The sequence below is a fragment of the Puma concolor genome, chromosome E4 (assembly GCF_028749965.1).
Source record: "Puma concolor isolate L17-30 chromosome E4, mPumCon1.1.hap2, whole genome shotgun sequence".
NCBI classification, from domain to species: domain Eukaryota; kingdom Metazoa; phylum Chordata; class Mammalia; order Carnivora; family Felidae; genus Puma; species Puma concolor.
Genome location: NC_141683.1, coordinates 4,861,764 through 4,886,505, shown reverse-complemented (window position 1 = coordinate 4,886,505; position 24,742 = coordinate 4,861,764). Strand labels below are relative to the sequence as shown.

At 61.7% G+C, this 24,742-nt stretch overlaps 2 protein-coding genes and 1 long non-coding RNA gene across 3 annotated transcripts; 1 reads left to right on the top strand and 2 right to left on the bottom strand.

Moving 5' to 3' along the window:
* Nucleotides 1–615: 615 nt before the first annotated feature.
* Nucleotides 616–10,019, bottom strand: PEA15 (proliferation and apoptosis adaptor protein 15). The gene is made up of 4 exons (XM_086694674.1): nucleotides 9,866–10,019; nucleotides 4,121–4,294; nucleotides 2,806–2,961; nucleotides 616–2,653 (listed from the first exon to the last, which is right to left on the bottom strand). The coding sequence occupies exons 2-4, from the start codon at nucleotides 4,290–4,292 to the stop codon at nucleotides 2,589–2,591; spliced, it is 393 nt and encodes a 130-aa protein (XP_086550800.1). The 5' UTR covers nucleotides 4,293–4,294; nucleotides 9,866–10,019; the 3' UTR covers nucleotides 616–2,588.
* Nucleotides 10,020–12,869: 2,850 nt separating this feature from the next.
* Nucleotides 12,870–21,628, bottom strand: CASQ1 (calsequestrin 1). Its single transcript, XM_086694673.1, has 11 exons — nucleotides 21,043–21,628; nucleotides 19,433–19,517; nucleotides 18,520–18,620; nucleotides 18,157–18,268; nucleotides 17,778–17,851; nucleotides 17,309–17,439; nucleotides 16,526–16,571; nucleotides 16,060–16,114; nucleotides 15,756–15,856; nucleotides 14,613–14,687; nucleotides 12,870–13,486 (listed from the first exon to the last, which is right to left on the bottom strand). Exons 1-11 carry the CDS (start codon nucleotides 21,601–21,603, stop codon nucleotides 13,346–13,348), a joined length of 1,482 nt encoding a protein of 493 aa, XP_086550799.1. The 5' UTR covers nucleotides 21,604–21,628; the 3' UTR covers nucleotides 12,870–13,345.
* Nucleotides 21,629–21,729: 101 nt separating this feature from the next.
* LOC147572268 (uncharacterized) lies at nucleotides 21,730–22,241 on the top strand. Its single transcript, XR_015246407.1, has 2 exons — nucleotides 21,730–21,850; nucleotides 21,987–22,241. It is a non-coding gene; the product is annotated as an uncharacterized LOC147572268 (long non-coding RNA).
* Nucleotides 22,242–24,742: the final 2,501 nt, after the last annotated feature.

Here is a 24,742-nt window from a genome sequence, read left to right as displayed (position 1 = left end):
CCCCCAGCCCCCAACCAGGAATTCTGCATCCTGAGGCGGCCCGATTCTCCTAGAACAGGCCAGGAAGGAAGGGCAGAGTGAAGGGATGGAAGGCACTCCTTCCTCCTGCCCCTTTTCTTAGCAACTTTCGGACCAGATGTCAGCTGCTGCGTGTCCTCCCCAAGGCGGGGACGCGCGCACTCCTGTTGCCGGAGGGGTCGTGGAGTGGCCTGAAAACCATGCACTCTGGAATTGATTGTGTATTTTCTCTCAGTAAAGCTTTTTTTTTTTTTCTTCTTCTCTTTTCTGACTGCCGCTGTGTGTGTGCGACATGTGGCCCATTCATTCGTGATGGACCGGGTTGGTCTCTTCCACTATCGGCTCCTGGCCCTGTCTCCCTTACGGTTTGAGGAGGTCTGGTCTGGGACAGTCCTGTTTCCAGGCCTGGGCTCCAGTGGAGCAGGCCCCATAGCTCAGGGCTACTCGGGAGACGGGTGGGGGGAAGCGGGGGGGAAGGATACCATTAGGGGTGTTTTCCAGGCTGCAGTGAGGGATTTGGGGTATCGCTCCCCCTCCCTTCCCCAGTCATTCAAAGACTCCAAAGTCCTGGTAATTCACAGAAATTCTAGAACCGGATACAGTACAATCACCTTTATTCCAGGGTTAGAATGAGGCCGTGCACACTGCAGACAGGGGAGCACAGGATAGGGGACGATCTCACAGCAGTACAGGGATGGGAGGGCAGGTTAGTCTTTTTAGATTATTTTTGCCTTACAGAGATACTACTAGACTCTGTTGAAAATGACCCTGTCTCCCTTCTCCCATCTCACCCTCTCTCCTCTTCAGAGAAAGCTCCTAATTCCTTCCTCCGTCTCTCTCTCTCTCTCTCTCTCTTACACACACACACTCTCACATCACATATCCTGACCGGAAGGACAATTCATGCTCCGTTCCCCCCTCCCAATTCTGCAAGTATCTCTCTGTCCTTGAGGGAGAAGCCAGACAGGGCTGGGGAAACTTGGGAAGGTCCTTTAAGGCAAAACTGTGTGGAGTACTCAAGGTGTAGGTGTTAAGGCAGGTGTCCGCAGCGGTGGCCAGAGGGGACGGCTGGGCTGGGCACAGAGGCAGCTCTCTCCGGCCAGTCTGGCTTCTTCCCTCCTCTGACAGCCAGCCCTCCGCTCCCACTTAAGTTTTGCTCCCACGTCTTCAAAGCTCTGAACTTAAAACTTTCTCTGAATAGTCTCTTGAGATTGCATGTGAATTTAAACTTGAAGAAAGTTTCTTCGTTTTCACTACATAGCCACTGGACTGGCGCTCCCTTCACTGCGCCCCCCCCCCCCACCCCCGCGCTGGCCTAGACTAAGTTAATGCCAGACACAAGAAAGGGCAGACATGGCAGTGCGGGTTTAATATACATATATGTAGATATATATGTACACACAGTTAGCACGGTCAGGGCAGGGAGGGCATCTTGGCACAGGAAGGAGGCTGGGGTCACTGCACTCTAGTGATTTGGCTAGGAGGCATTCACGAGCCCAACACACCAGGATAGTGGGGAAGATGGGCTACGGGCGAACAAGTCCCCTCCTGGACTGAACTGGTGGCGGGGGGGCAGGGGGGCGGGTGGTCAGTGCAAAGGAAGACACTGTAATTAGCTTCTTCCCTTCGTTCCAGCTGGGGGCGTTCTAGACCCGACATAGGGAGGGTCGCCTGTAGTCACCACGCTGGGACCCTGTGGGTGGGACGGGGTTGGGGTTAAGACCTAAGGAGCTCATTCCTCAGTCTCCCTAGGTTTGGAGTCAGTGTGTGCAACAGTCTGAGTAGGAACAAAGGAGTGGAAAAGAGGGCCCCCCTCCCCACATCTGGTTTGGGGGGGCCTGCTCCCAGCATGGGCTCTGGGGGAGGCGGGAGGGTCTAATGCTGGGTGCTCCACGGGGTTTGAACTTCGGGGCCAGGAAGGGATCCATTGGTCCTCTCTCCTTAGATCCCTGGCTCATCCCCACCTAGGCCCGTGGGAGGGGAGGAAAATGGGACCTGCTGGGGCCCAGGCCCTCCAGCCTGAGGAACCACTAGAAAAGACTCGTTGGCCGATCCAGCATGGGAGTACAAACTCGGAACTCTGGCTGTTCTTTGCCCGGTCCGGGTGGGGCTTGGGTAACCACCTTCCCTCCCGCTGCTCGTCTTTAGGTCCACCCACCTCTCCCCAGGCCCTCACCCCCAGCTCGGCTCCTCAGTGTAGGAAAATACAGGTCCTTTCTGCTCCCACACTTCGGCCGTGTGGGGGAAGAGTGGAGGAAAGGGCAGTAGGAGGAATGTGCCCATTTCTATTTGCATAGAAACAGCCCCCACCTCCCCCTAAAGTGGGGAAACGAAGCCCCCCCCCCCCAGCCCGACCCCCATCCTCTCACAAGGAGGAGGAACTTGATGAGCTAGACATACAGACGGACAGCCAGAGCGTGCGCACACGCACACACACGCGCACAGTAAGGGGGTTAGGACCAGGTTAGTAAGTGGGTAGACTGGGGGGGTTGCCCTCGCCCCTCCCCTGGAGGCTGGGGGAAGGGAGTGGTCCAGTGAAGGTCCAACCTTCCTCCTCTCCTCCCCCTCGCTCAGGCTTTCTTCGGTGGCGGAGCCAGTTTGATGATCTCTTCCTCCGAGGGCTGCCGGATGATGTCTGGGGGCAAAAAGGGAGGTGTCCAGGGACGGGAGGCGTGGACGACAGCAGGCTGGCCCGCCGCATCCGCCTCCGTTCTCCCCAGAGTCAAGTGCTCCAAGGATCACCCCTGGGCGGGGGGAGAGGTGCACGGTGAAGGCGTGGCCTCCTACCTTTGTACTTCTTGGCACTGGGGATGCGGGTCAGCTTGGTGTCCAGCTCATCCTCCTCGGAGATCTTCAGAACACGGGTTCTGTAGTCCACCACCATGGTGAGCAGGTCAGGGCGGCGAGAGATCTCGAAGATGTGCTCGATGTAGGAGAGGTTGTCTGAAGGAAGACGGAGACGGGGTCAGCCAGGCTGGAGAGGCCTCCCCTGCCCCACCAGGCCAGGCTTCTGGGACCCACACTGGCTATCAGAGGGCATGCCCCTGGAAGGGGCGGGGCTGCCGAGCAGGACAAGAAAGCTAAGGCACCAACAGTAAATACGGAGGACTTCCCGGGAAGAGCAGGTGGTCGGTCAGTGAAGTTTAAAACATTAGGGATTTAGAACGAGGGATTTGGGCTGAATACCAGGTTCCACGTTGCGGGGAGGGGAGAACAGAAGAGTTAAATGGCCTTCCTGACCCCCCATACCCACGCTGACTCCCTAGCACTCCTCCTCGTCAGCATCAGAAAGAATTTCCCGACAGCACCCGTGGGGGTGCAGGCCCCAGACCAGCCAGGAGAGATGCTGGGCCTCGTGAGCCCGGGCACGGCTGTGGCCAGAAGGATGCTCTCCATGGCTGGGCCGGTTCTAGACTGCAGACGCCCTCCGTCCTTCCTCCCTGGCTCCTCCCCTGTGACCCTCTGCAGCCGCCTCCTGACCGCTCACCATGCTACAGGCAGACGAGTACCTCTCGCGGCCCACGGGGCCCAGGGGTCACTTACCGCCCGCCGAATACCCCGTCCCTCAAGGCCCCCCACGGTGCAGCCTTAACTTACCTTTCCAGCCACCGCTAAATGTACCCTAGGCCCCACCAGCCAAGCCAAACATGCCCCCTTTGCTCTTCCAGGCACACCAGACACTCCTGCCTCTGGGACTGTGGTCCTTTGCCAGGCATGCCCCCGCTTTGGACCCTGCCTTCGAAATACACTTGCCTTGCACGGCTAGCTTAACGCACCGACTCCCCGCCCAAGCCACTCCCAGAGCAGTGGTCTCTAAAAGTGGATACGAAAAACGTCGGAACCTGTGGTTTTACTTCTAATCTCATCGCCTTTGACTTGTGTTTTAATGTGTTGTCACACATCTGACAATAGCACAGGGGCGTGTGAGCGCCCCCGTTAGTGACTGACAGCACCGTTAAGGCATGCAGGGACCACCAACCCCGGGTCTCTACCCGCAGCCTCTCTCCCGTCCTGCTGGAGAGGAGAGTGCTTGGCGCGTGCGGCCCTGACCTTGCTTCTCGCTGCCACCAGGACTGAGCCCGAGGCCGCGGCCCCCGCCCACCTTTGTCCAGCTTGTTGTGGCTCTCCAGGAAGCTGAACCAGGCACTGCCAGTAGTGATCTCCTCGCTCTTCTCGCTGGGGATGTCCTCCTTGCAGGCCGATTTGAGCTGTTCCAGGTCTTCAAGGGTGATGTTGTTGGTCAGGTCCTGGAGGAGGGTCCCGTACTCGGCCATGACTGGGGGCGGGAGGAACAAAGGGAGAGGCGGCTGAGCTGGAGGTGCCAGTCCGGTTTCCTCACCGGCACCCGCCTCCACCAGCTCCCTCCACCCTGGCGGAGGCTGGCGGGGGGGGGGCTCCCCCGGCTGGAGGGAGAAAATGAAGACCCAAGGGCGGCGGGAGCAGTCGGGAAGAGACGAGAAGCTAGGGGCCAAGCTTCAGCCTAGAGTGACAAGTCACACCTCCTTCTCCCCCATCTTTTTTCATTTCTGCCCCCCCCCAGCAGTAACCCTGGCAACAGCTCCCCTGACTGAGGAGGCGGTTACCATAGCAACCTGCTCCAGACTTTCTCACCCACTGCCTCCCAGGCCCCCCCCAGAATCGCCCCACCCACCTGCAACCCCTCCCCCTGTCAAAAAAAAAAAAAAAAAAACCAACAAAACAAAAACCCCACAACACTCCAAAACGACCTTCAGGGAGAGGCAGGCTGGCCGGCCGTGGCAGCGAGAAGCTCTGGGAGGGGCAGGAGGGGCAGGAGGGGGGGCTGCTTGGTTAGAGCTCGTGTGTTCTAGCTCCCATTCTTCCCCAGAAGCAAAGGGGTCCCTCACTTCAACTCCCCACCGCCCCTCTAATGACTCATTTTGGATGGATGCCTAGGTGCTTGGTCTAACGGTCCCCTGGCCCCTCCGTGCCCCCCTGTATTCAGTCCTTAGGGCTCGGGCGGGCGGGGAGGGGGAAGCAACGGGCCACCCCCACCTTTGTGGAGCCCGTTTCTCCCTTGATGGCCGCCGGGCCTCCGCACAGCCCTCTCTCCTAGCCTTTGTGCTACGCCCGCAGCCCCCGCGCCCCAGAATACCAAGCGGCTGGCTCTGGCCCCCTGCCCGGTTCCCAGGCTGGCTGGGTGGCAGGGGAAGGGGTCTCGAGGCAGCTCTGGGAGAGTCTGGCAGCAAAGGGGCTGCCACCGCTGCCTGCACCCACGTCCGGCTGGCACCACCTTCGGGATGGGCTCCTGGAGGGGGCTTGGGCGAGGCTGCGGCTCCCCTAGGCCTTCACCCCACCCCTCTTTCGGGAAGATCTTGAAGTGGGAAGGTAGAGAACGTTCAAGGCCCTCCTTCCCACTAGGTAGGAAGCGTGACTAAGACAGGAAGAAGGAAGGTCAGACCTTAGAATGAACTTCTGGAAGCGATAAGACGTGAAACTCCGGTGCTGAGTTTAAAAGGGGCTCCCCCCCCCCCCCCGATGAGTATATATTTCTTTTATAATCAGAAATGTAAAGCATTTTAAAAAGTAAGTTCTATCCTAAACTCTGGCTGAACCAAGGATTGGGACAAGGAGCTAGACGACCTTGTACTTGACGGGGACTGCCCACAAATCACCCCAACGCTGGCCTGGGAACGTAGCAGACGGCGAGGGGCTGGCCTCACCCCATTTTCCTTATTTCTGGTCTAGGTGCAGGGAAACTGAGGCAGAGAGGCATGGCACAGTAAAAGGCGTGGACCCAGAAGTCCGCATTCCCAACCCCCTACTCGGACCGGAACCAACAAGCCTCCCTCGGTGGCAGGCACTGTGACACACACACACAATGAGCCAGCAGGACCCCCACAAGAAACAGGCACTCACGGGCACGCTCACTTGCACAGCCAGGTGCAAGCAGACAGCAGGGCCCGGCGGCCGCCCCACCAGGCCGGGCCAGGAACAATGCTCTCTGACTGTCAGCACCAGGAGCCGTCTCTGCCTTGAAATCTAGGTCACAGCAGCAGGCTCTGGAGCCCAGCGCCCCCCCCCCCAACCCCCTCCATAATCCCGGGCCAGGAGAGGGGGGTGACGGGCAGGGGGGTCCAGGCATGAGGACATCAATGGGGGTGAGGGGGGGTGGAGAGAGCTCAAAAGGAAGGGGCAGCACGGGAAGGAGGCAGGGTGCCCCCAAGAAGACCCTGCCCCCACCCCCATGGAGGAGACCCTGGGACCAAGCCCTCGGCTGGGAAGTGGCACAGCGGTTAGGGGTCTCCTGTCCATTTTCACGCAGAAGAGGCTGTAACTAGATCCTGTGGAAGGAGAATGTGTGTGTGTGTCTCTCCTGGAAGGAAGTTGGGTTTAGGGCTCTGAATCTAAAACACAGACTTCCAGGGGAGGTGGGCGGGGAGGGATTAATGTGTGAGTGAGCCACCCACGAAGGAGGGGGGCGGTGGGTAGGAGCTTTCTTAGAGCGCGAGGCAGACGCGAGGCCCCCAAGAGGCGCGGGGGTGGGGGGAACGTTGAGGGGCGCGGGCTCCGGGAGGTGGCGGTGGCGGGGTGTGGGGGTGCGTGCGTGTTCTGGGAATGGATGTGTACGTGCTAGGGCTGGATGGGTGGCGGTGAGCGTACGAGGTGTGTGTGTGTGTGTGTGTGTGCGCGCGTGCGCGTGTGTGAACGCCGCACGCGTGTGTCAGCTCTGTAATCACAGGCCCGAAAGCAGAGAGAAGGGAAGGGTGAGGAGGGCCCACAGAATGGAGGAAGAGCCGGGGCTGGGAGAGGGAAGGAGGCTGCAAAGGAGGGATCCTAGGGGAGGGTGCGGGGACTCCGCGGTTACCAGAGTGACCTCGGTTCTGCCCCCCCCTCCCCCAGCGGTGGGGACAATGACACCACTGGATGGGAGGGGTGTGGGAGCGGCAAGGAGGGACAGAAGCTGTGCAGTAAGGCCCCCTGCGGGAGTGGGAAAGGCGGCCTGGGGGCTCCCTCCCTGGAGAGATCCGTCCAGCCAGGCCTGGGCGGGGCAGCAGGGGCAAGGCCAGCCCCTTGGGGAATTCTTGGGGTGCAAGGAAGTGGAATCTCCTTAGGTGGCTCTCAAGTCTCACGGACAAGCACCGTCCTCGGGGCGGTGTGGCCCCGGTGGGGCTTGGCAGAAGCTGGGCTCCTTCGCCCCCGGTCACTTTTGTCACCGAGACTCAGGATTCCTCAGGGCCTACGGAGGCGTCTCCTCCCCTCCCAGCCCTGCAAAGTCTTCCAGGTCCCCGGAGCAGCACAGAGGTTGTCTGGGGAACACCAGGCAGCCTGGGCGGAGGCCATTCTTGGGACAGGATACCAAGGCAGGAACCGGGACCGGAGCTGAGGCTGCCAGGAAGTCAGTCCCCTTCCCTCCCAGATCATTCTGTGCTCTGCTCACTACTTCCTCACACCTACCTTCCTTCCTTCCTTCCTTCCTTCCTTCCTTCCTTCCTTCCTTCCTCCCTCCCTCCCTCCCTCCCTCCCTCCCTCCCTCCCTCTCCTTCCAAGCTGGCCCCAGGTGGAGCCCTGACAAAAGTGGAAGTGATGGAGGAAGCTGGGGGGAGAGGGGCAGGTGGGGAGGATCTTACATGCTGGCCTCCGGGGATAGGAGCCCGGAGCAAGACAGGTGGGGGCCCTGGGGCACCACCTGCGGAAGCAGCGGGCCGGGGCGCCCTGAGAAGCCTAGCAAATCGGGGTAACCCCTGTGCGTTGGGACACTACTTCATGCCCATCCCCTCTCCCGTTTGGTCCCAAACTCCCAGTAAACTTCAAAACAAAGCCTTCCCCCCCCACCCCATCTGTGGCAGCTGCCGGAGTTGGGGGGTGGAGGAGGTCTCCCACACCAGCAGGAGGGGGTCTTACTGCCTCGATTCTGGATCCGGGCATGGGGTGCCAGGCGAGGGGAAGCAGAGGGGTGAGTAGGGAGGGCAGGGCGCCCGTTCTACCTGGGCCCCAAGTTCAAGCAGTCCTAGTCCTAATGATTCCCTTAATAACCCACTCAGTTGACTTCTTCCCTTAGCTTCCATTCAGCTTTGTTGGGGGGGGGGGGGAGTGTCTTTCTTCCTGTAACAAAGGAAGAAGGGGGCTCCAAGACTCGGCCGGCCAGCCGGGGAGTGAGGGGAGACGGGATACCCGGGCCTCAGGCTGAGAAGGCAGGTGGGTTAGCCCTGGGCACAGAGGCCCTCGGTCTAAGAGAAGGCAGACGGCCCGCGATGGGGGCATCGGGGAGACCTCTGGCGTCGGGTCGGGCAGGGCAGAGAGGGCTGCCTGCTGGTGAGGCGGCCCGAGTGCTGGCCACTCCGCCGGTGGTGTCTCTCGTACTCCTGTTTCGGTTTCCTTGCCACCTCTCCCCCTCACCCATTTAATCCTTCCTGCAGTCTCTCGCTCCCTTCCTCCTATCCTATCAGTGGGCTTTCAGCCGGTCTCACCGGGTGGTGGCCTCGAGTACCGAGGACCGCTGGGGTCTGTGACTCAGCGTCCCCCTCCGAACACCCAGGGCTATTACTCTTAGGAAAGAGTGAGGTCCCCTGCTGCCCAGAGAGCGGCAGCTTGGGGAAGGGGGGGAGGGGCTTGAACTGGTTGGCCGCATCCAGGTGGCGTGCGAGGGTCCGTAGGGAAGGGGACGGCCCGGCAGGGCGTGACTCCGTGGCCCTCTTCACGCATGACAACATGCACACGGGACGGGCACAGGTGTCGGGGGCGGTGAGGAAGTAGGCAACCGGGGCAGTGGGCAGCCTAGGGCATCTCTGGCAATCTCCCCAATGGAGCGTTTAGCCACAAAGGGAAGAGCAATTAAAGCTAATCGCTCTGACAGCCTGGGGGCCAGACTCGTCGAGAAACAAAACCCACACATTCAGCACGTTTCTCGAACTCCCCGGGGCCTCGCCCCATCCTGCTCTCGCCGGGTCCTGGCTCTCGCAGCCCGTGCCGCCCAGCCCCCAGCCCTCTTCCCACTGCTCTGGCCACCTCGGCCTCGCTTCCTCCCCTCCCGTCCCCGACTGTGTCCCTGTCCCTCGCACACATTCTCCTCATTCTCTCTCTCTCCGACTTGGGCTCCATCCTTGGCTGACTCATACTCATTCTTTTTCTCCCTCTCCTCTTCTCCCACCGCCTCCTCCATCCCTGGGCCACCCGGGGGCGCAGAAACCAGCCGCTCCCGGCACCTAAGTGGACCTGGGGGGCAGAGGCCGCAGCAGCCCCTTACCTTCCCGGCTCCCCCAGCGTCGGGGCGCCAGGCGGGCTCACTCACTCCGGATCCGTCTCCCTGTCCCTGTGTCTTAAAGAGGGGCAACGTGAGGCCCAGGGCTCGGAGACTGTGCCCAGACAATCAGGGTGGCCTGGGGACAGGGGCCCCCACTCAGCTGTCCCGCAGACAGATGTTCTCCCAGGGGACGTGCACATGGAGGCCGTGGGGGGAGGGGGTGGATGTGTAGTGCAGGGACGTTTGTGATTTGCTGTGTGCGAAGCGATGTGTGGAAGAGTCACATGGGTGTGTGTCACCGTGTGTGCTGGCGTGTCTCTCGTAGGTGTGCGTGTCCCTGTCGCTTCCGACACGGACTGGAGGAAATTAGGGCTTTCGCCTTAGCTGCTCCTCCTCGCCCCCGGCTCCCGCCCCCCTGCCCCGGACACGCGCCCGCCGGTCCCCCGGTGGCCCCCCGCGGGCCGCGGCGGGGGTCCTGGCCGAGCCGGCCCGCGCGGGAAGCGGGCTCCCGGCCGAGTGTCCCCGGGCCGGGCCCCGCACCCCGCACCCCGGCCGCCCCCCGCGGCCCCGGGTCGCCGCCCCTGCGCGCCCGCCCGGCCCCGAGCCCGAGCCCGACCCCGGCCCCGGCCCCGGCCCGCCTCTCACCGCCGCGGGCTGAGCGCTCAGGGCGCGGCTCTCCGGCGTCCCGGTTCCTGGGCAGCGTCCGGAGCCTCCTCCTCGGCTCCCGCCGCTCCTGCCGCCGCCGCCGCCGCCGCCGCTTCCGCCCGCCGAGCCCGAGTCCGAGCCCCGCGCGCCCCGCCCGGCCGGCCGGTGACGTCACGGCGGGGGCGGGGCGGGGGCGGGGCTTGAGGGAGGGCCGGCGGGTGGGCTGCCGAGGGCCGCTGCCCGCGCCCCCGGGGACTGCGGGACCAGGCCCTCGGGTTTCGTTCTTTCCCAGCGGGACACCCTCGTCCCCTGGTTCCCTTTCGGTGGCCGCGGCGGCTGGGACCCTGGGGAGCACAGAGTGCGTTAGGGTTTAGGCGTTCGGCGGGCCTCGGGCCTCTGATCCTCTTAGCTGGCTGACCTGTGTTTGGAAAAACCTCTCTCCTCCCCTTCTGGGTCAGGGGACCCGCTAGCGAGGGATCGGAGGCTGGCTCGGGCTTCTCCACATTGGGGGCGGGGGCGTGGGTAGGGATGCAGGCGGGAAGCAACACGGGGCCTCGTCCCCTTGACCTGGAGCCCCGGATCTTCTCTCCTCGGGGGTGATGCCCGGTTGTGTTCCTCTCACCTTTCCCGAATATATCGCCCTCCTGCCTTCCCCCCACCATGATGTAATTTTATTTTCTGGGGAGGAAAAGAGCAGCAGTGAGCTCAGCATGCAAATATAGACATCTTGCAACGCCGCACTTAGCTCTGTCTCCTAGCTCTGCCTCTCTGCCCAGGCCCAGCACCCGGCGGCGGCTCTCAACTTCCTCTCCACCCCTAGGGACTTTCCTCCCCCAGATTCTCAGCCAGACTGAAAGAGGGAAGGAAGAAGTGGGGAAGCATCTGTCTGCACCCCCATCTCCAGCCTGAGGGCTCTTGCCTCAACTCTGGCAGGGTCTGGCCCTGGGAAGAGGTCCGGGCCCCACCAGTTCCCCCGGCGACCTCTGGCAACGATGGCCCCGGCCTCCCTCGGTTGTGGCCTGGCAGAGCCGCCGGGTCAGGCCTCCGGGACCCCTGCTTTCTTGGTCTACACTGCCCCGGAAAGAGGCTCAGGCTCCTGGCGTCTTGGGTTTTCCATAGGCCTTCTCTCTGCTCTTCAGTGGCCCTCTCCTGGCACCACACTTCCAGAGTGAGACCGCCTCGTAATCTGCCTTTGAGGATATCTCGTTTGTTCTGCGTTATAGGACCGAACATCATTTCACTGACCTGTCGTTAAGACTCAGAGAGACTCAATGGTGTGTCTGTAGTCAGTGACAGGCTCAGATCTTCCCGAGGCAGCAGGCACGGGGGACTGGGGCTCCGTGCTGGCTCCCGTCCTTTCTTGGGTGGTTTATGCCTCTGAGACTCAGTGTCCTCACCGGTGAGATGGGGACGCTGATGCCCGTCTGCCAGGGCTCTTCTGAGGACTGGCACAGAGGGGGGCTTGAAACCTAGAAGCTTCGAGTTAGTGTGGGACCTCCCAGTGACCTGTACTAGATCGTAAGCTCCCTGTTAGAATCGCATCCGCCCAGGGCCCACAGCATGGATTAGACTGAGCATTAAATGGTTACCAGTTGGGTAAAAACACGGTCTCTGCTCTACACTCCTGTGCCTTCCGTAGGAGCATGTCCCGGGTTTGTCTTAGAGGTGACGCTTCGGTAACCTCGTGTCTCCTTCTTCCATACCGAGTGGCCCCCTAGTCTCTCAGCAGCGCCTTTCCACCTGACCCATGACAACTGTCCCATCTGTGAGTTCTGGGCGTGATCAGTAGCTTGGTTCCGCGACTCGACGCCTGGCTCCCTTGCCCATACGCCAGCTTGGGCTGTGCCGGACGGAGTGCGGACCCCTCCAGGCAGGAACCCCGGCAGCCCAGATCCAGGGCCGGGGGAGGATCCTGAGTGTACGAAACGCAATGTCTCCTCTCTATTTGGGACCACGACTTGGGGCCACGCTTCCCCAATTCCACCTTGTCTCTCCTGGTGGCCTCTGAGTATGAGAGTCCCCTCCCCTCCCCCTGCGCATCCCCCTGGGCACCGCCACAGGACTGAACTCAACCTCTGCCACCTGCCATGCCCACCCATCCTCGCGGCCACCCCTGGAACATCCATCTCTGCTTGTGTCTCTGGTCTCTCCTGTGCCCCCCTGCATGATACACATGAAAAGCACCTGCCCGTGCTTTTCAGGTTTCCCACTGACTGCAAGGTTCCTTCCCGAACTCCTTGGCCCCGTCGGACCCACTCTTGATCGAAGGCCTAGAAAAATGCTCACTTTATGAAGCGATCAGAGACCCCTGCGACCTCTCTCTTCTGAGCCATCCTGTTCCATTGTTCCTTCTTCCAACAGACGTTTGTTAAGCGCCACGTTTTGTGCGCCAGGCCCTGTGGGCACAGGGGCAAGGGGCCCCCGGTCCAGCGGGGGAAGACAGGCGTGTAAATGACGATCTAGGGTAGAACACGCTGAGGACTGGAGTAGGAGCGTAGAGAGGGCGCCGCGTGACCCCAGAGGAGGGAACCGCAGGAGGGGCCGCCTCTGGGAAGGCCTCACCGAGGAGGTGCTATTTGGGCTCAGTCCTGACATTCAAATAAGAGCTGCAGGGGGGGGTGCTATCAAGCAGCCCGTAATCGCTTAATTACTTATTGCTTTGTGTTTGTCTTCAATTGTTTAGTTGCTCGGGCTCGACTTCCCAGGGAGGCTAATCAGCTCGGGAGCAGGGACAGGCCAGGCCCTCCGTCTTCTCCCTGAGCCTGTGAGCAATGCTGGACAAACACCATGTGTTGGGGGGCGGCGGGGTGGGGGTGGAAGCTTGTTGACTAGTAGCAGATAAATAATCCACTCTCCTCTGGGACGACTGCCTGGAGGGAGCCCCCCCTCCTTCTATCAGCGCCCTCACAAGGCACCCACACCTAACACTCCCCCCTCCCACCACCCCGTCCTCCGGCTGCCCCCCTCCTGCCACGGGGTGAGGCCTCCTCAGCAGATACTGGTCTTGCTGCCCCAGATCCTTTATTGAGGCCTCTCATTTGACCCAAATACATTAACAAGAGATGGCTGAGAGACAGCCCCAAACACAGGGCCCGCCCTTCCTCCTGGCCAGGGACAGACCGGTCAGAAGGATGCAGGATTTGAGAGTGTGGGGAAGAGTGTGCGCGGGTGGAGGGAACTGAGGAGGAAAGAGTCCCAGGAAAGATTGTACAGAGTGATGGACGAAACGAATAGCGGGCCCAGGGCCACCGTGGGATAGGACACGAGTCAGCTGAGGCGCCCGGGCTGGCACATGGGTTAAGAGTGGGATCTGTCCTCGTCCGGTGAGGGTCAGGGGCTCAGCACTCAGCCGGCGGACCCCGGCGCGCCCCAGGGCACAGAGTGACCCGGTGTCCCTGGAGGGGCCCAGGGAGGGACAGGGGAGGCAGAAGAGATCACGAGGAGGAGAGCGGGCGGGCTGGGACACGGCGGCCACAATAACTAGTCATCGTCGTCGTCCTCCTCCTCATCGTCGTCCTCTGTGTTGATCTCGCCCTCCAGCACGTCCTCCAGCCAGTCCTCCAGCTCCTCAGCGGAAGGCAGGTCCTCCTCGTCGTCCATCTCCAGCCACACGCTGTCCGCCTGGGTGAGGCACACACAGGGGACCCGAGCTAAGCCCCACTCAGGTCTTCAGACCCGTCACAGGGCTCCCTGAGTCCTTGCCTACATCCTCCGTCCCTTCCCCGCACCTGTCATGGCCGGGGGCGGGGCGGGGGGGTGCTGTTCAGGTGGAGGTCTGGGCTGGGGTAGTGATGGAGAAAGTGGCTTGGCGAGGAGACCTTCTCCCTCAGCCTCTCCAACACACCCGTCGTGCCCTTGATGAGGGACCACTGGTGGCTCCTCGTGGCCAGAGAACAGAGCCAGCAGCCCTTCAGATCAAGGCTTTCCTAACCTGCTTTCCCAGCACCGTCCGTAGAAACCTCTCGACTCTCACGCCACAAGACACAAAACAACGACAACAACAAATGACCTGCCTTTTCCAGAACCTGGTATTCATTTCCCTACTTTTGACTTTGGGCACTAACTTTTCCATCGGTCTGGGGATGGCTTCTCACAACTTCCACGTGGGGGACTCCTATAGGTTGTCCAGGCTCCACTTTAAGTGCCACTCCTTTGAAACCCTTCTCTCGGATTCTCTGCAGCAGAAGCAGCTTTGATTTCTGTGCCTCCCTGGCATTTTATGGGGCCCTTTATGATAGAGTTTACGAGATCCGGGCACGTAGTTAACAGAGCACCTGCCTCCCCAGTCGGACTGACAATTGAATTAACGAAAAGACTGTGGCTCCACTCAGTTCACCTCCGCGAGCACGTCTGAGGCACCTGCCACGAGGGAGCGAGAAGCTTTCTGCCCTCAAAGGGCGTGGAGTCGGCTGGGAGGGGCAGGCGTAACACACAAAGAGCCACAGAGAAGGCACGTTCTCAATGCCAAGTGGGCGCTGGGAGTGGCGAGGAGGGGTGGGACTCCAAACAGGGGGTCTGGGCATACTTTGTGGAGGAGACGGGCTGTGACCCGGGCCTTGAGGATGAGAAGCCAGTTCCAGCAGGGGCGTGTTCAGGGCCCGAGTCTCTCCCCCTCCCCGCAGCCATGAGCCCGGCCGCGTCTCATTCCTCTGGGCAGGGTTCAATGCCCAGTCAGCAGAGCAGGGGATGTGGGCTGGGCCGGGAAGCAGAGTCAGGGGCCAGCGGGGCACGAGGGAAGGAGACTCACATCAGTAACGTTGACGACTCCTATCTGTGGGGCCGACAGGTCGATGTCAAACGTCTTCTCCCAGTATGGCACCAGCTGTGAAGAGAGCATGTGTGGTTAGTTAACATGAGTCCAGGGAACACACGAGTCCGGGAGGGCGAGCGCGAGGCTCAGTCCAGGGGGAGAGGAAGGTCCCCCTGAACCCATGTGGATGGGGGACAGGCCCAGCCGTAAGGCCCAAAGGGAAGGAGCGGAGGTAAGCAGCGACAGGGAAAAATCCCAGAGGGAAAGAAAGTATCAGGAGGGTCGGCTGGAGACATTGGCCTTTCCTTTCCGAGGAAAACTGCGTGGCAAACCCCTGTTTCCTGAGCCTTGATCTGTTACTGCGTGACCTTGTGACCTTGGGCAAGTCACTCCTCGATGACCCTCAGCTTCTACGCGTCTAAACCTAGGTCATTATCCCTGGTCATTGCCAACGTCCCTCACGTTTCCATTCGTTCACGCTTTCAACAATGACTATTGGGGGGGTGCCTGGGTGGCTCTGTTGGTTAAGCATCAGGCTTCGGCTCAGGTCATGATCTCAGTTTGTGGGTTTGAGCCCCGCGTCGGGCTCCGTGCCGACAGCTCGGAGCCTGGAGCCCGCTTCGGACTCTGCGTCTCCCTCTCTCTCTGCCCTCCCCTGCTCACGCTCTGTCTCTCTCTCTCTCTCTCTGTCTCTCAAGAATAAATAAAAAATGTCAAAAAAAATTTAAAAAACAAGTAAACATTAACGAGCGCTAGGTGTTGGGGATCCCGCTGGGCACAAAGCTGTCCCCTGACAATGGGATCCCTGCGCTTGGACTCTGTGATTGTGTAGACCCACCTGCAGAATAGGGTGTCCATCTGGCCCCCCCCCAAAACTCTGGGCGTTTGTAGGAGAAGTCAGCCCTGGGCACACGAGCTACCCGCCTAGCCTCTGCTCTGGGAATCGGGTGCCACGTTCTGTGAGATTCACTTCCCATCCTCAGGGTGCCTTTCCTGCCCGCGGCGCCCTTGAACCTGTACTGGACAAAACCTCCCGAGGTCCTCGAGCCAGGAGTTGGGGCCGGGACCCTGAAGGAAGCTCGTCTCAGAAATGGCCACCGTGAGGCGGGGGGTGGGGGTTAGGAGAGCCTTGCCCCTCACCAGTGGGAAGTCGTCGGGGTCGATCCAGATGATGCTGAGGTCGGGGTTATCAGTGTTATCTTGAGCCACGGACTTGAGCGTCTCCAAGAACTCGTAGCCATCTTGTAGGGAACGCAGGGAAGAAGTGTCAGGTGGGGCAGGGGAGAAGGGGACACGGAGGCGGCGGGTGTCCTGACGGCCCCCCACTGCCCGCCACTGCCCGCGGATCCCCAGGAATGCCTCCCGTTGAAGCCTGTTCACTCACAAACACCCGCGTCCCCCTCTCACCGGTGCCCCCCCATCCAATCCTGCATTCCTCCCTCACCAGGATCAGCTTCCTCTGCGAAGGCCACAATGTGAATTCCGTCCATGTCGTCTTCCTGTTAGGGGGAGGGGGGCTTAGCTGTGCTCCCCGAAGTTAGAGAGCCAGACACACCCTACCTCTTCCTTGAACCTGAGTTGGATGGGAATCCAGCTTCTGGATTCAAGGACAGGTACGTCCTTGGGGTGGTGGCCCTGTCCCAAGGGACATGGCTCACTTCAGCGCCAGGGCCCCCACACCTCTGTTGCAAACCCGCTAGCCCCAGATCTCGGGGCTCCTCCCTCTGTTTTCTTTAACAGCTTTTGTGTGTCTCGTTCGTGGCACGTCCTTCGGAACGAAACCCTCCGCACTCTGCCGGTGCATCGATTTCCTACAAGCGAGGGCACGGCAGGTGGGAATATTCCCGGGGCTTGAGTCCTCAGTCACCCCTGCTCCCCTAGGGGCCCGGCCCCATCCAGGGGACACTCACCCAGGTTTCGTACATGCTCTCGGGCTTCAGCTTCCTCAGGGTGGATCTGGAAGAGACCGTCACTACTCAGTGGGCGAGAAGGATGCCCTCCCAGGGGGCCCTCGCAGCGGAGGCTGCCTCTGGGTCAAGCCTCGGGCACAGCCGGCTTGTAGCCCAGAACAGAGCCATCTGGCAAAGTCTAAGCTCCGGGCACCAGGCCCAGATCGTTGCCTGGTTAAAGCAGGTGGGAGAACCCAGAGTGGGCCAGCGGACTGGGAGAGAAATCTTTGGAAGAAAGGTAAGACCTGGGCGTCTGGGCATCCACTGGTTCACTCATTACAGCTGAGAGTCTCTGAAGTTCTAGGCCCCGGGCCAGGTGCCGTGTCGATGGAGCTGGACGAAGCTGACCGGCCCTGCCCCGGTCTAGTGGGGGGGGGGGGGAGTGAGAGTTGGTGGCGTTTACACCGATGAGTGGGTATTTCCAGTTGTGGAGTGCAGGCAGGGCCTCTCGGCGTCAGCACCACTGACATGTGGGACCGGACAATTCTGTCGCGGGGGGCTGTCCTGGGGGCACTGGAGGAGGTCAGGCAGCTACCCGCTTCTACCCAGCAGCGCTCTCCTCAACCGGAAATGTGTCCCATGCGGCCAGTTGTGCCCTGGAGGGCGAAGTCCTCCCCCACCTCACCCCCGTCAAGAACCACTGATGCAGGGCGACGATGAGGAAGGACAGAGCCAGATCTGGGTTAGGATCCCATTCTGACACCCATACCAGTACCCGTGGGGTCTGTTGACCCTGCTCCCCACCTCCTGTGTTCCTCCACGAAGCTGACAATCTCCTCCTCGCTGTTGGGCTTGTCGGGGATGGTCACGGGCTCTTCCATGAAGGCCTCGTAGAAATCAATCTCATTCAGCTTCAGGGTCAGCTTCTTTGCCACCTTTGGGGGAGGGGGTGGGGGGAGTGGAGCAGGGGGATGTGGGTCACGGGGCGAGGCAGTGTCACGGGGAGCAGCCCTTAGAAAGGAGGTCAGACAGCCTGGGCCCTTGTCACTGCCACTGTGACAATGGACAAGTGTCTTGACTGCTCTGGGCTTTGGCTGAACGCTAGAGGGGTGGGTTAGGGAATCTAAAATCTTTGGGGCGCGCGCGAGAGGCCCGAGGTGGGGGTGGGGTGAGGAGTGTCCTGTGTAGGGAGGGACCGTAGGTTCTGGGAGAGAGGTCTGGAGGGCAGCTGTGGGGAGCGAGGGGGACCCCATACGGCCGCGGGGAGGAGAACCTTGCTGTCGAAGGTGGCGAAGAAGGGGATGTAGGGGTGAAACTCCTCCGCGGCGTCCTCATAGGCCTTGTAATCTGAGGGAGTAGCTCGGAGTCAGTCTCTGGGGAGGCCAGGGTCGGCCGGGGAGCCACGTCCCCTCTGTTTCTCCCCAAGGCTCCTTCGGCCAGAGGGGTTCGTTCTGAGACCCCACCCCTCAGTCCTCTGAGAGCAGCTGCACTTTAGCGGGGAAGGTGGAGCGCTGGGGGTGCCCATCTGGGAGCCCCCAGTGCAGGTGGGTCGGAGGGAGGAGGGCATAGAGATGGGGAGACAGTGGGCCGAGTGGGAGTTAGGGGGACAGATAAAACGGGGGTCCAAGGAGGGACACCTGGGAGTTACCCACGCTCTGAATCTTTGTTCTTGAAGTAGCCAATGAGCTTGATCTCGTCCTCAATGTTCTCAAATGCCTGCAGCTCTCGTTCACCCTCGATCAGTTCCACGGGGTCCTCTAGGACCTGGAGGAGCGGGGCCAGCGGCGAGAGTGTGAGTTCTCTCCTCGCTGGAAGGAGGAGGAGAGGGAGGAGGGAGGCAGGGCTGAGAGGGAGGCAGGGGCTGTCCATCACCTGCAAGCGTGTGTGTGTGTGTGTGTGTGTGTGTGTGTGCGCGCGCGCGCGTGTGTGCGCGCGTGCACATGTGCATGGCTGGACTCGGTCGACGAAGGGTGTCAAGACTTAAAGCCACGCCGTTAGGGGCAGGGGACCCTCACATCGAGTAGAAACTCCACCAGGGTGTCAGCAGAGAACTCGCCATCGTACTCGATGACTTCATCTCCCTTGAACACGTAGATGCTGTCTTCTTCCGTGAGTCCTGGCGAGCCAGAGCCAGAGGTGAGCCCGGCCGCCGGGCTGCCCACTGGTCCAGGGCCCGCGCCAGCGTCCCTGGACCCCACGTCCTCCTCTCCACTCTCCCTTCCCCCGCCCCTCTCCCCTCCCTTCAGACCCCACAGCCCTGGGATCTGTGCCGTTGGCTCTAGTCCAGGTGGCTCTCCAGGGGGTGTGTGGGGGGGGGGGGGCTGGGGCTCTCCGGGAGAAAGTGGGATCAGCGGGGGGTGGGGGGTGTTAAGGGGACATAGGGAGATGTGGGGTCTAACAAGGTGTCCCCCCTTCCCTGGCTTCCTTCACCTCCTGGGAGGACTCGGGCCGCTCGCTGCCAGTCCAGCCCTCTAACCCACTGCTATTACTGACTAGATGACTTCATCACTGACGGTCCTCCCCAGCCACGCCCGGAGCCCAGTTCGGGCCTGTGCTGCTCCCTGGTGGCCGGTGTATAACCTCCGGGGCCCCAGCTCTGGACGGAGGGGTGTGACTGGGCCTCTCCAGCCTCGCCGCCGGTGGTGTTCCCTGGCGTCCCCTTTCCCCCAGCACCTAGCCCTGATTCTTAGGTGAGTATAAAGGCCACCCACCCCCTCTTTCTGGGATTTGAGCCTGGGTCTCTCTAAGGAGTAAAGGAGATGCCAGAACCCCAGCCATAATCGTCCCAATTTCAGTCTCCCCACCCCCACCTCCGACTCCATTCCCAGTGGGCACCGTGGGGCCCTTGGCCTAGACAAGGGCTGCCCTCCGAGTCGCCGGCCTGGGCCCCGTCCCACACTCCAGGCCTCCCCCCTGCCAGTCCCTTACCTAGTTTCTTGGCTACTGCCGCGTCCTTCTCAGAGTCCACCAGCCCGAAGCCAACGCCCTTGTCTTCCAGGACTTGGGCCGCTAACTGGAGGGAACGGAGGGTTAAAGTCGGCTCCAGGATTCTGTTCCCATCTCGGGGGGCTTCCCGGTGGGGTCGTTTGGGGAATAGAAGACTTGCCCTGGGTGCCGCGCGAGGATCCGGGGCCTCTCCCCGTGCCCTGCAAGCCCACCCCTTTGGTCTGCGGTCCAGTGTTGGCCCCTGACCCCTACGTGGCCCTTGTCGGTGTGCTTCTGATCCTGCCCTTGAAGGTGTGATCCTTCCCGGTTCCTGAGGGGGTTCCTGAAGGAGGCCCTGCCTGCAGAGTGACTGAGGCCCTGCCCCCCATCCTGATTGAAGGCCACGCTCGGTGTGGGGTGACATTAGAAGACCCTGAGTAACCCCCACTGGGGAGAGCTTTGGAGGGCAAGAGGGTATGGGGGGAGTCTGGTCATGTCCCTGAGGAGTGGGGAAAGCCAGAGGGTCACGGTGGCCACCGCTTGTCACCTTCAGAGGCAGAGACTCCAGCAGGCCCTAGAGGGGACCCAGGCAGGGCACTCCTCCCCCTCTTTACCCCAGCCCCTCACTCCCACTGGACCCTGCCCCCTCGGCCTCCCGGCTGGACCCTGGAGCCCGATGCACTCTGCCGAGGGCGCCCCACCTAACAGACCCTGGTGCCGGATCCTCAGGAGGATGGGGAAGGGAGGCTGCTGGCAGGTGGATGGCCAGAGATGTTGAACGCTCAGGATAAAAATACTCAGCGCATTAATCAGATGGCAGGTTCTAGCAGCCACAGGGACACACACACACACACACACACACACACACACACACGGGAGCCTGCGGTCCTTCCTCCGGGCGGGCCGAGGCCCATCCATACTGCCAAGGGCCGCAGAAGCTTGGGTGAGAAGACATCCTTATCCCAGGATGGAGAGTGTGTGTGACCACACGTCCCAGTCATCCCCAGACACAAACTTTTGCTCTCGTTCTGAAGTCCACTTGGGGGTGGGAGGAAGCTTCCCGCAAAGAGAAGCGGGGGAAAGGCATTCTGCAAGAATTTTCCAACCAGGGCGTGCAGCCTGGCCCAGTCTGGGCAGGGAGAGGGAGCGAGGCCACGGTGGTCTCCGTGGAACCACCAGCCGGGAAGCGGATGCAAACGAATGTCGAGGGCATTTAAAATTCATACCTGACGGGTCTCCTTGGGGTGCAGCAACTAGACCGGGGCCACAGCGCCCCACAGTGCGGCTCTTCCCCTGTCCTCTGAAGAGCGTCCCTTTCCTTTTTGGAGCCCCCCTTCCAAGGACACCCGGGTCCTGGCCAAACCCAGCGCTTCCCGGCGTGGAGGCGAGGTCTCCCCGCAGCCTCTCTGGCCCGCGACGGCCTGACTGGGGTGGGACTTTGGGTTCCAAGTCTCCCTTCTCTTGTGGCGAAGGCCACACGCCCTTGTGTCCACTGCTGTCCCTCGCGCCCCCCCCCCCCAGGCCCCTCAGAGGCTGCGCGCACTCGCCGGCTGGGGCTCGCGGGGGAGGGGGGGCGGGCGTGCCCGTGGGCCTGCGGAGCCCCCCCCACTCACCTCCAGGATCAGCTCTTCCATTTCGAACTGTCTCTGGGAGGCCTTGTCGTCCTCAGGGGGCTCGTGGTAGAGCAGCGCCAGCACCTCGTACTTCTTGAAAATGTTCTTGTAGTTCTTTGCGTTGACGTTGACCACGCGGTCCACACCGTCGTACTCGGGGAAGTCCAGCCCGTCTTCCCCCCGCACCCCCGGCCTGGGTGTCCCCAGCAGCAGCAGCAGCAGCAGCAATGCCAGCCGCGGGCCGGGCACGGCCGCGGCCCCCATCCTGTCTGCAGTGCCCATGGGCGTCGCGGGGTCTGGGTCGGGTCGGCTCTCCTGGTCCAGAAGAAGGTGGCCGGGGCAGGGAGGGGCCCTGGGTCCTGAATCCCGAGTTAGGGGCTCACGGTGGGGGCGGGGTGGGGAAGGGCCCAGAGCAGTGGACAGAGGACACTGCTGGGTCCCGGACAGGCTGCCGACAGAGCCAAGAGTGAAAGGGTCAGGAGGAGGGATAGGAGCAGGGGGCGGGGAGGGAACCGGAGCCGGCCCCGAAGCTGGCACCCGTCGGCCCCCACCTGGTCCCATCTAAATATGTCTCTCGGCCTGGCAGGAGAGAGGATAACCTTCTGAGGCCAGGGCAGCTCCGCGAGGGCCGAGAGAGACCCTCCCACCTCCTACACCTCACCCCGCCCCCGGCCTCCCAGAGCCCCTCCCCCGCCCCTTCCCCGCCGTCCAGGACTCCTCAGCACGGTCCCCACGCCGGCCTAGAAGCTCATCGCCATATTAAGAAAGGAAAAGGCCTGAGCTAAAAATAAGACCAGATGAGTCGGAGGTAAATGATGCTGGGCTGGGGGAGGGGAGGTGTGGGGTAATTAGGGAGAGCCCGGGGAGGGCCAGGGTACTCGGGCTGAGGGGAATGGGGGTGGAGAGGAGGGATTCTGGGTCAGAGATTGAATTCACGAACACAGGGCACGAGGGGCACAGACGCTGGATTGCCTCCCCGTCGTCGTCGGAAAACCCGGGAAGCTTCTCCGGACGAGGTCTGTTTGCTCGATCCCGCGGGCGGAGGGGGCCGTGAAAAGCAAGCGGGCTGCAGAAAGAGACCCCCTTGCACTTCCCTTCAGAGAGCCAGGACCAGGGATGAGGTCATCCTCTGAATAAAAGATGGAGCCTCGTCCAGGACTGGCCACCTGGCCCGGCCCCAGCCAGTTTCCTGTGCTTCACTCAACACTCCTCAGTCGGGACGCAGGGAAGGACGGGGCGGGCGGGGGGCAAGGGGCCCTGGCTGCCGTCCACCCTGCAGACATGCGAGGCGGGGGTTTCTCTCCGCGAGGAGGCCCAGGAGAGGAGGGGAACCGTCCAGCCGCCTCCTGCCTCCTGCCTCCTGCTCGCGCTCTGCACTCCCATCAGAGGGGACCCGGTTCTCCAGGGCACGCAGGGAGGGAGGCTTCCCCACGCTGGACCACGATGCATTCTCGCAAAGGGGATCAGGTGTAAACGCCAGGGGAAAGGTTAAAACCCGAAGAGGTGGGACCTCGACCCGAGCCCCAGCCGGGGAGGTTGATTCATTCTGTGCACCTGAGAGTTGGCGGGAGGAGGGACTCTAACTTCCTGCGCCCCAGCCTGGGGGGCGAGCACCAGAGAGGAGCTCCGCTCTAGGCTCCTGGGAAGGAAGGACCCTCTTCTCGGCCCTCCAGGGCTCTTACCGTGCACAGGTAAACTGAGGCACGAGGGAAGCCAGGGAAGAGGCTGGATCAAAGTCAGAAGTCTTCCCTTCCCACCCTGAGGGATCTCCGACTTTGGAGAGACAGGGTTTAGTTTGCACCCAGGCAGGGGCGTGACATTATCTTAGGAGGAATAACTTTGCCCCCTCCTGTGGGGTGGACCTTGCACAGCTAAGCAAGGAAGGCCACAGAAAATCTCAAGAATGTGGCAGGAGTGGGTCCAAGAGAGACAGCTGTCACTGGAGGGCAGGCCGGAGCTAACCTGAGCAGGGCTGGTGGGAGCTGGAGAGGCCTCAGAACGTTTCTCCTGGTCTCACAGGAGAGCCGCTGTCGTGCCCACAGCCCCGCAGCCAGAGGGCAGGAGGGAGGGCCGGGATTTCTTCCCTCCGCCGCATGTTGGTGGGGGGTGAGACCCTGGAACACCGGCCCTGTCCCCCAGGACGCTGACCTCCTGCTCCCCCAAGGATGTGAGACGGGGCGAAAAGGTGACCTTGGCCCCGCAGCCTCCCCACCTTCTCCCACTTCGTTCCCACTCCCTGCCCTTGGCCCTCCAGGCCTAGCCAGTCCTTCCCAACAGCTGTACCCTCCCCTCCTGCCCCCTGCCTGCTCTCCCTGCTGCTGTGTTCCCTACTTTCTGCTCCGTCCCTTCTCTCTGAGCCCCCCTGCCTTCAGGCCCTTGGACTTGTAAGCCTCAGCCGCTGATATCAAATGACCCTGAGTTGGGGCCTCTGTATTTTTAACCCACCAGACACCCGAGGCTCCTGCTACTGAAACCCGAGGAGCTGGCCCCTCCGTGCTCCCCGTGCTCTCCGTGCTCCCTCACTCCCCACACCCTGGCCCCTCTGTCCTCCAGGTCTGGTTCAGCCCTGTCAGCAGCAGAGAAGGACCCCAGGCGGATATAGCCCTGTCCCTAGGGGACCTGGTGCTGGAGGGGGGAGGCTGACAGGTGGGAGAGACCTCAGGAGGGGAGGAGTGGCTGGTGACCCCCTACGATGGCTTCCTCTTTGCCACCCCACGGCCTCTCGTTCCCTAGAACCGTCCGCGGACCTTCCTCCCTCGCCGTCCTTTTGTTCTGTTTCGTCTTTTGTTTTTTGTTTTGTCGGTGTATATTTTCTGCCCGGCCCACGCTGGGGGACGAGTCTGTGGGTGGTTAAGGGCACAGGTTTTGGAATCCGACAGACCTTGGTTTCCTCATCTAAGAAACAGGGTGGCTGATAAGAATCTGTTTGTTGTGTGAACTCGCGGATGGAGCGTGCGAGGCCCTCGTCCCACTGCCAGGCACGTGTGCTCTCACTTAACACATACGCTTTGTTTTTGGTGACAGTCTACGACTTCCCCCAGCTTTCCTTAGCATTTTCCCCAGCCCTGCGGGCTTTGGGGACATGGCCCCTGAAGATGTGTGCCAATGAGCTGACCCGCAGCGTGAAGCCCAGGGAGCAAGAGCCAGCAAGTGGGTGAAGGGGGAGGGGCCGCCCCCGAGGGAGACACTCCCAGGCTCGTCTTCCTCCTCCACCTGCGACCAGCCCGGAGCCTGGCAGAGACCAGGATTTGGGGAATGTCTGTCACCCTGTGCAGAGGCTGGGGTGCGAGGGGCAAGGGCGCTTCACCCACAGTCAAGGCTCCAGGGATCCAGAATGGGGTGGGGTCAAGATGGCCCGACAGCGGGGCGCGGAGGGCGGACCGGCGGCCCCGTCCCCAGAGGAAGGCATTCACCACTCGCCCTGTGACACTTCTCAGGTCCTGTCTGGACCTCAGGCTCTTCATTGACTTCATAAGGTCTTTTCTAGCGCTGAAGCTCCATGAGGAGTCCAACCGCCAGCCGGGACGTGGCGCCTGCGGCCCCCTCTCTAGGCGGTGGCTCCGCTCTTTCTCCCTCGCCTGCACCCGTGTCTCTGATCCTGCTTGACTTGTCCTGGCCTTGTTTTCCTCCACATCTTCAGACTCGAAGTTGGGGGCTACCCCTCGAGGGGCAGGGATGCTTGAGTCCGACCCCCTCCCCG

Bases quoted from the DNA above. Each gene is read 5' to 3' on its own strand.
- PEA15 (XM_086694674.1), bottom strand. From the start codon at position 4,292: ATGGCCGAGTACGGGACCCTCCTCCAGGACCTGACCAACAACATCACC. The intron at 2,962-4,120 runs GTGGGCGGGGGC...GTCTTCCTTCAG, and splicing joins CCACAACAAGCTGGACAAAG to ACAACCTCTCCTACATCGAG. The intron at 2,654-2,805 runs GTAGGAGGCCAC...TTTTGCCCCCAG, and splicing joins CAGTGCCAAGAAGTACAAAG to ACATCATCCGGCAGCCCTCG.
- CASQ1 (XM_086694673.1), bottom strand. From the start codon at position 21,603: ATGGGACCAGGTGGGGGCCGACGGGTGCCAGCTTCGGGGCCGGCTCCG. The intron at 16,115-16,525 runs GTGAGTGTCCCC...TCCCCCTAACAG, and splicing joins AGAGCATGTACGAAACCTGG to GAAGACGACATGGACGGAAT. The intron at 13,487-14,612 runs GTGAGTCTCCTT...TGCCTCACCCAG, and splicing joins GAGTCGTCAACGTTACTGAT to GCGGACAGCGTGTGGCTGGA.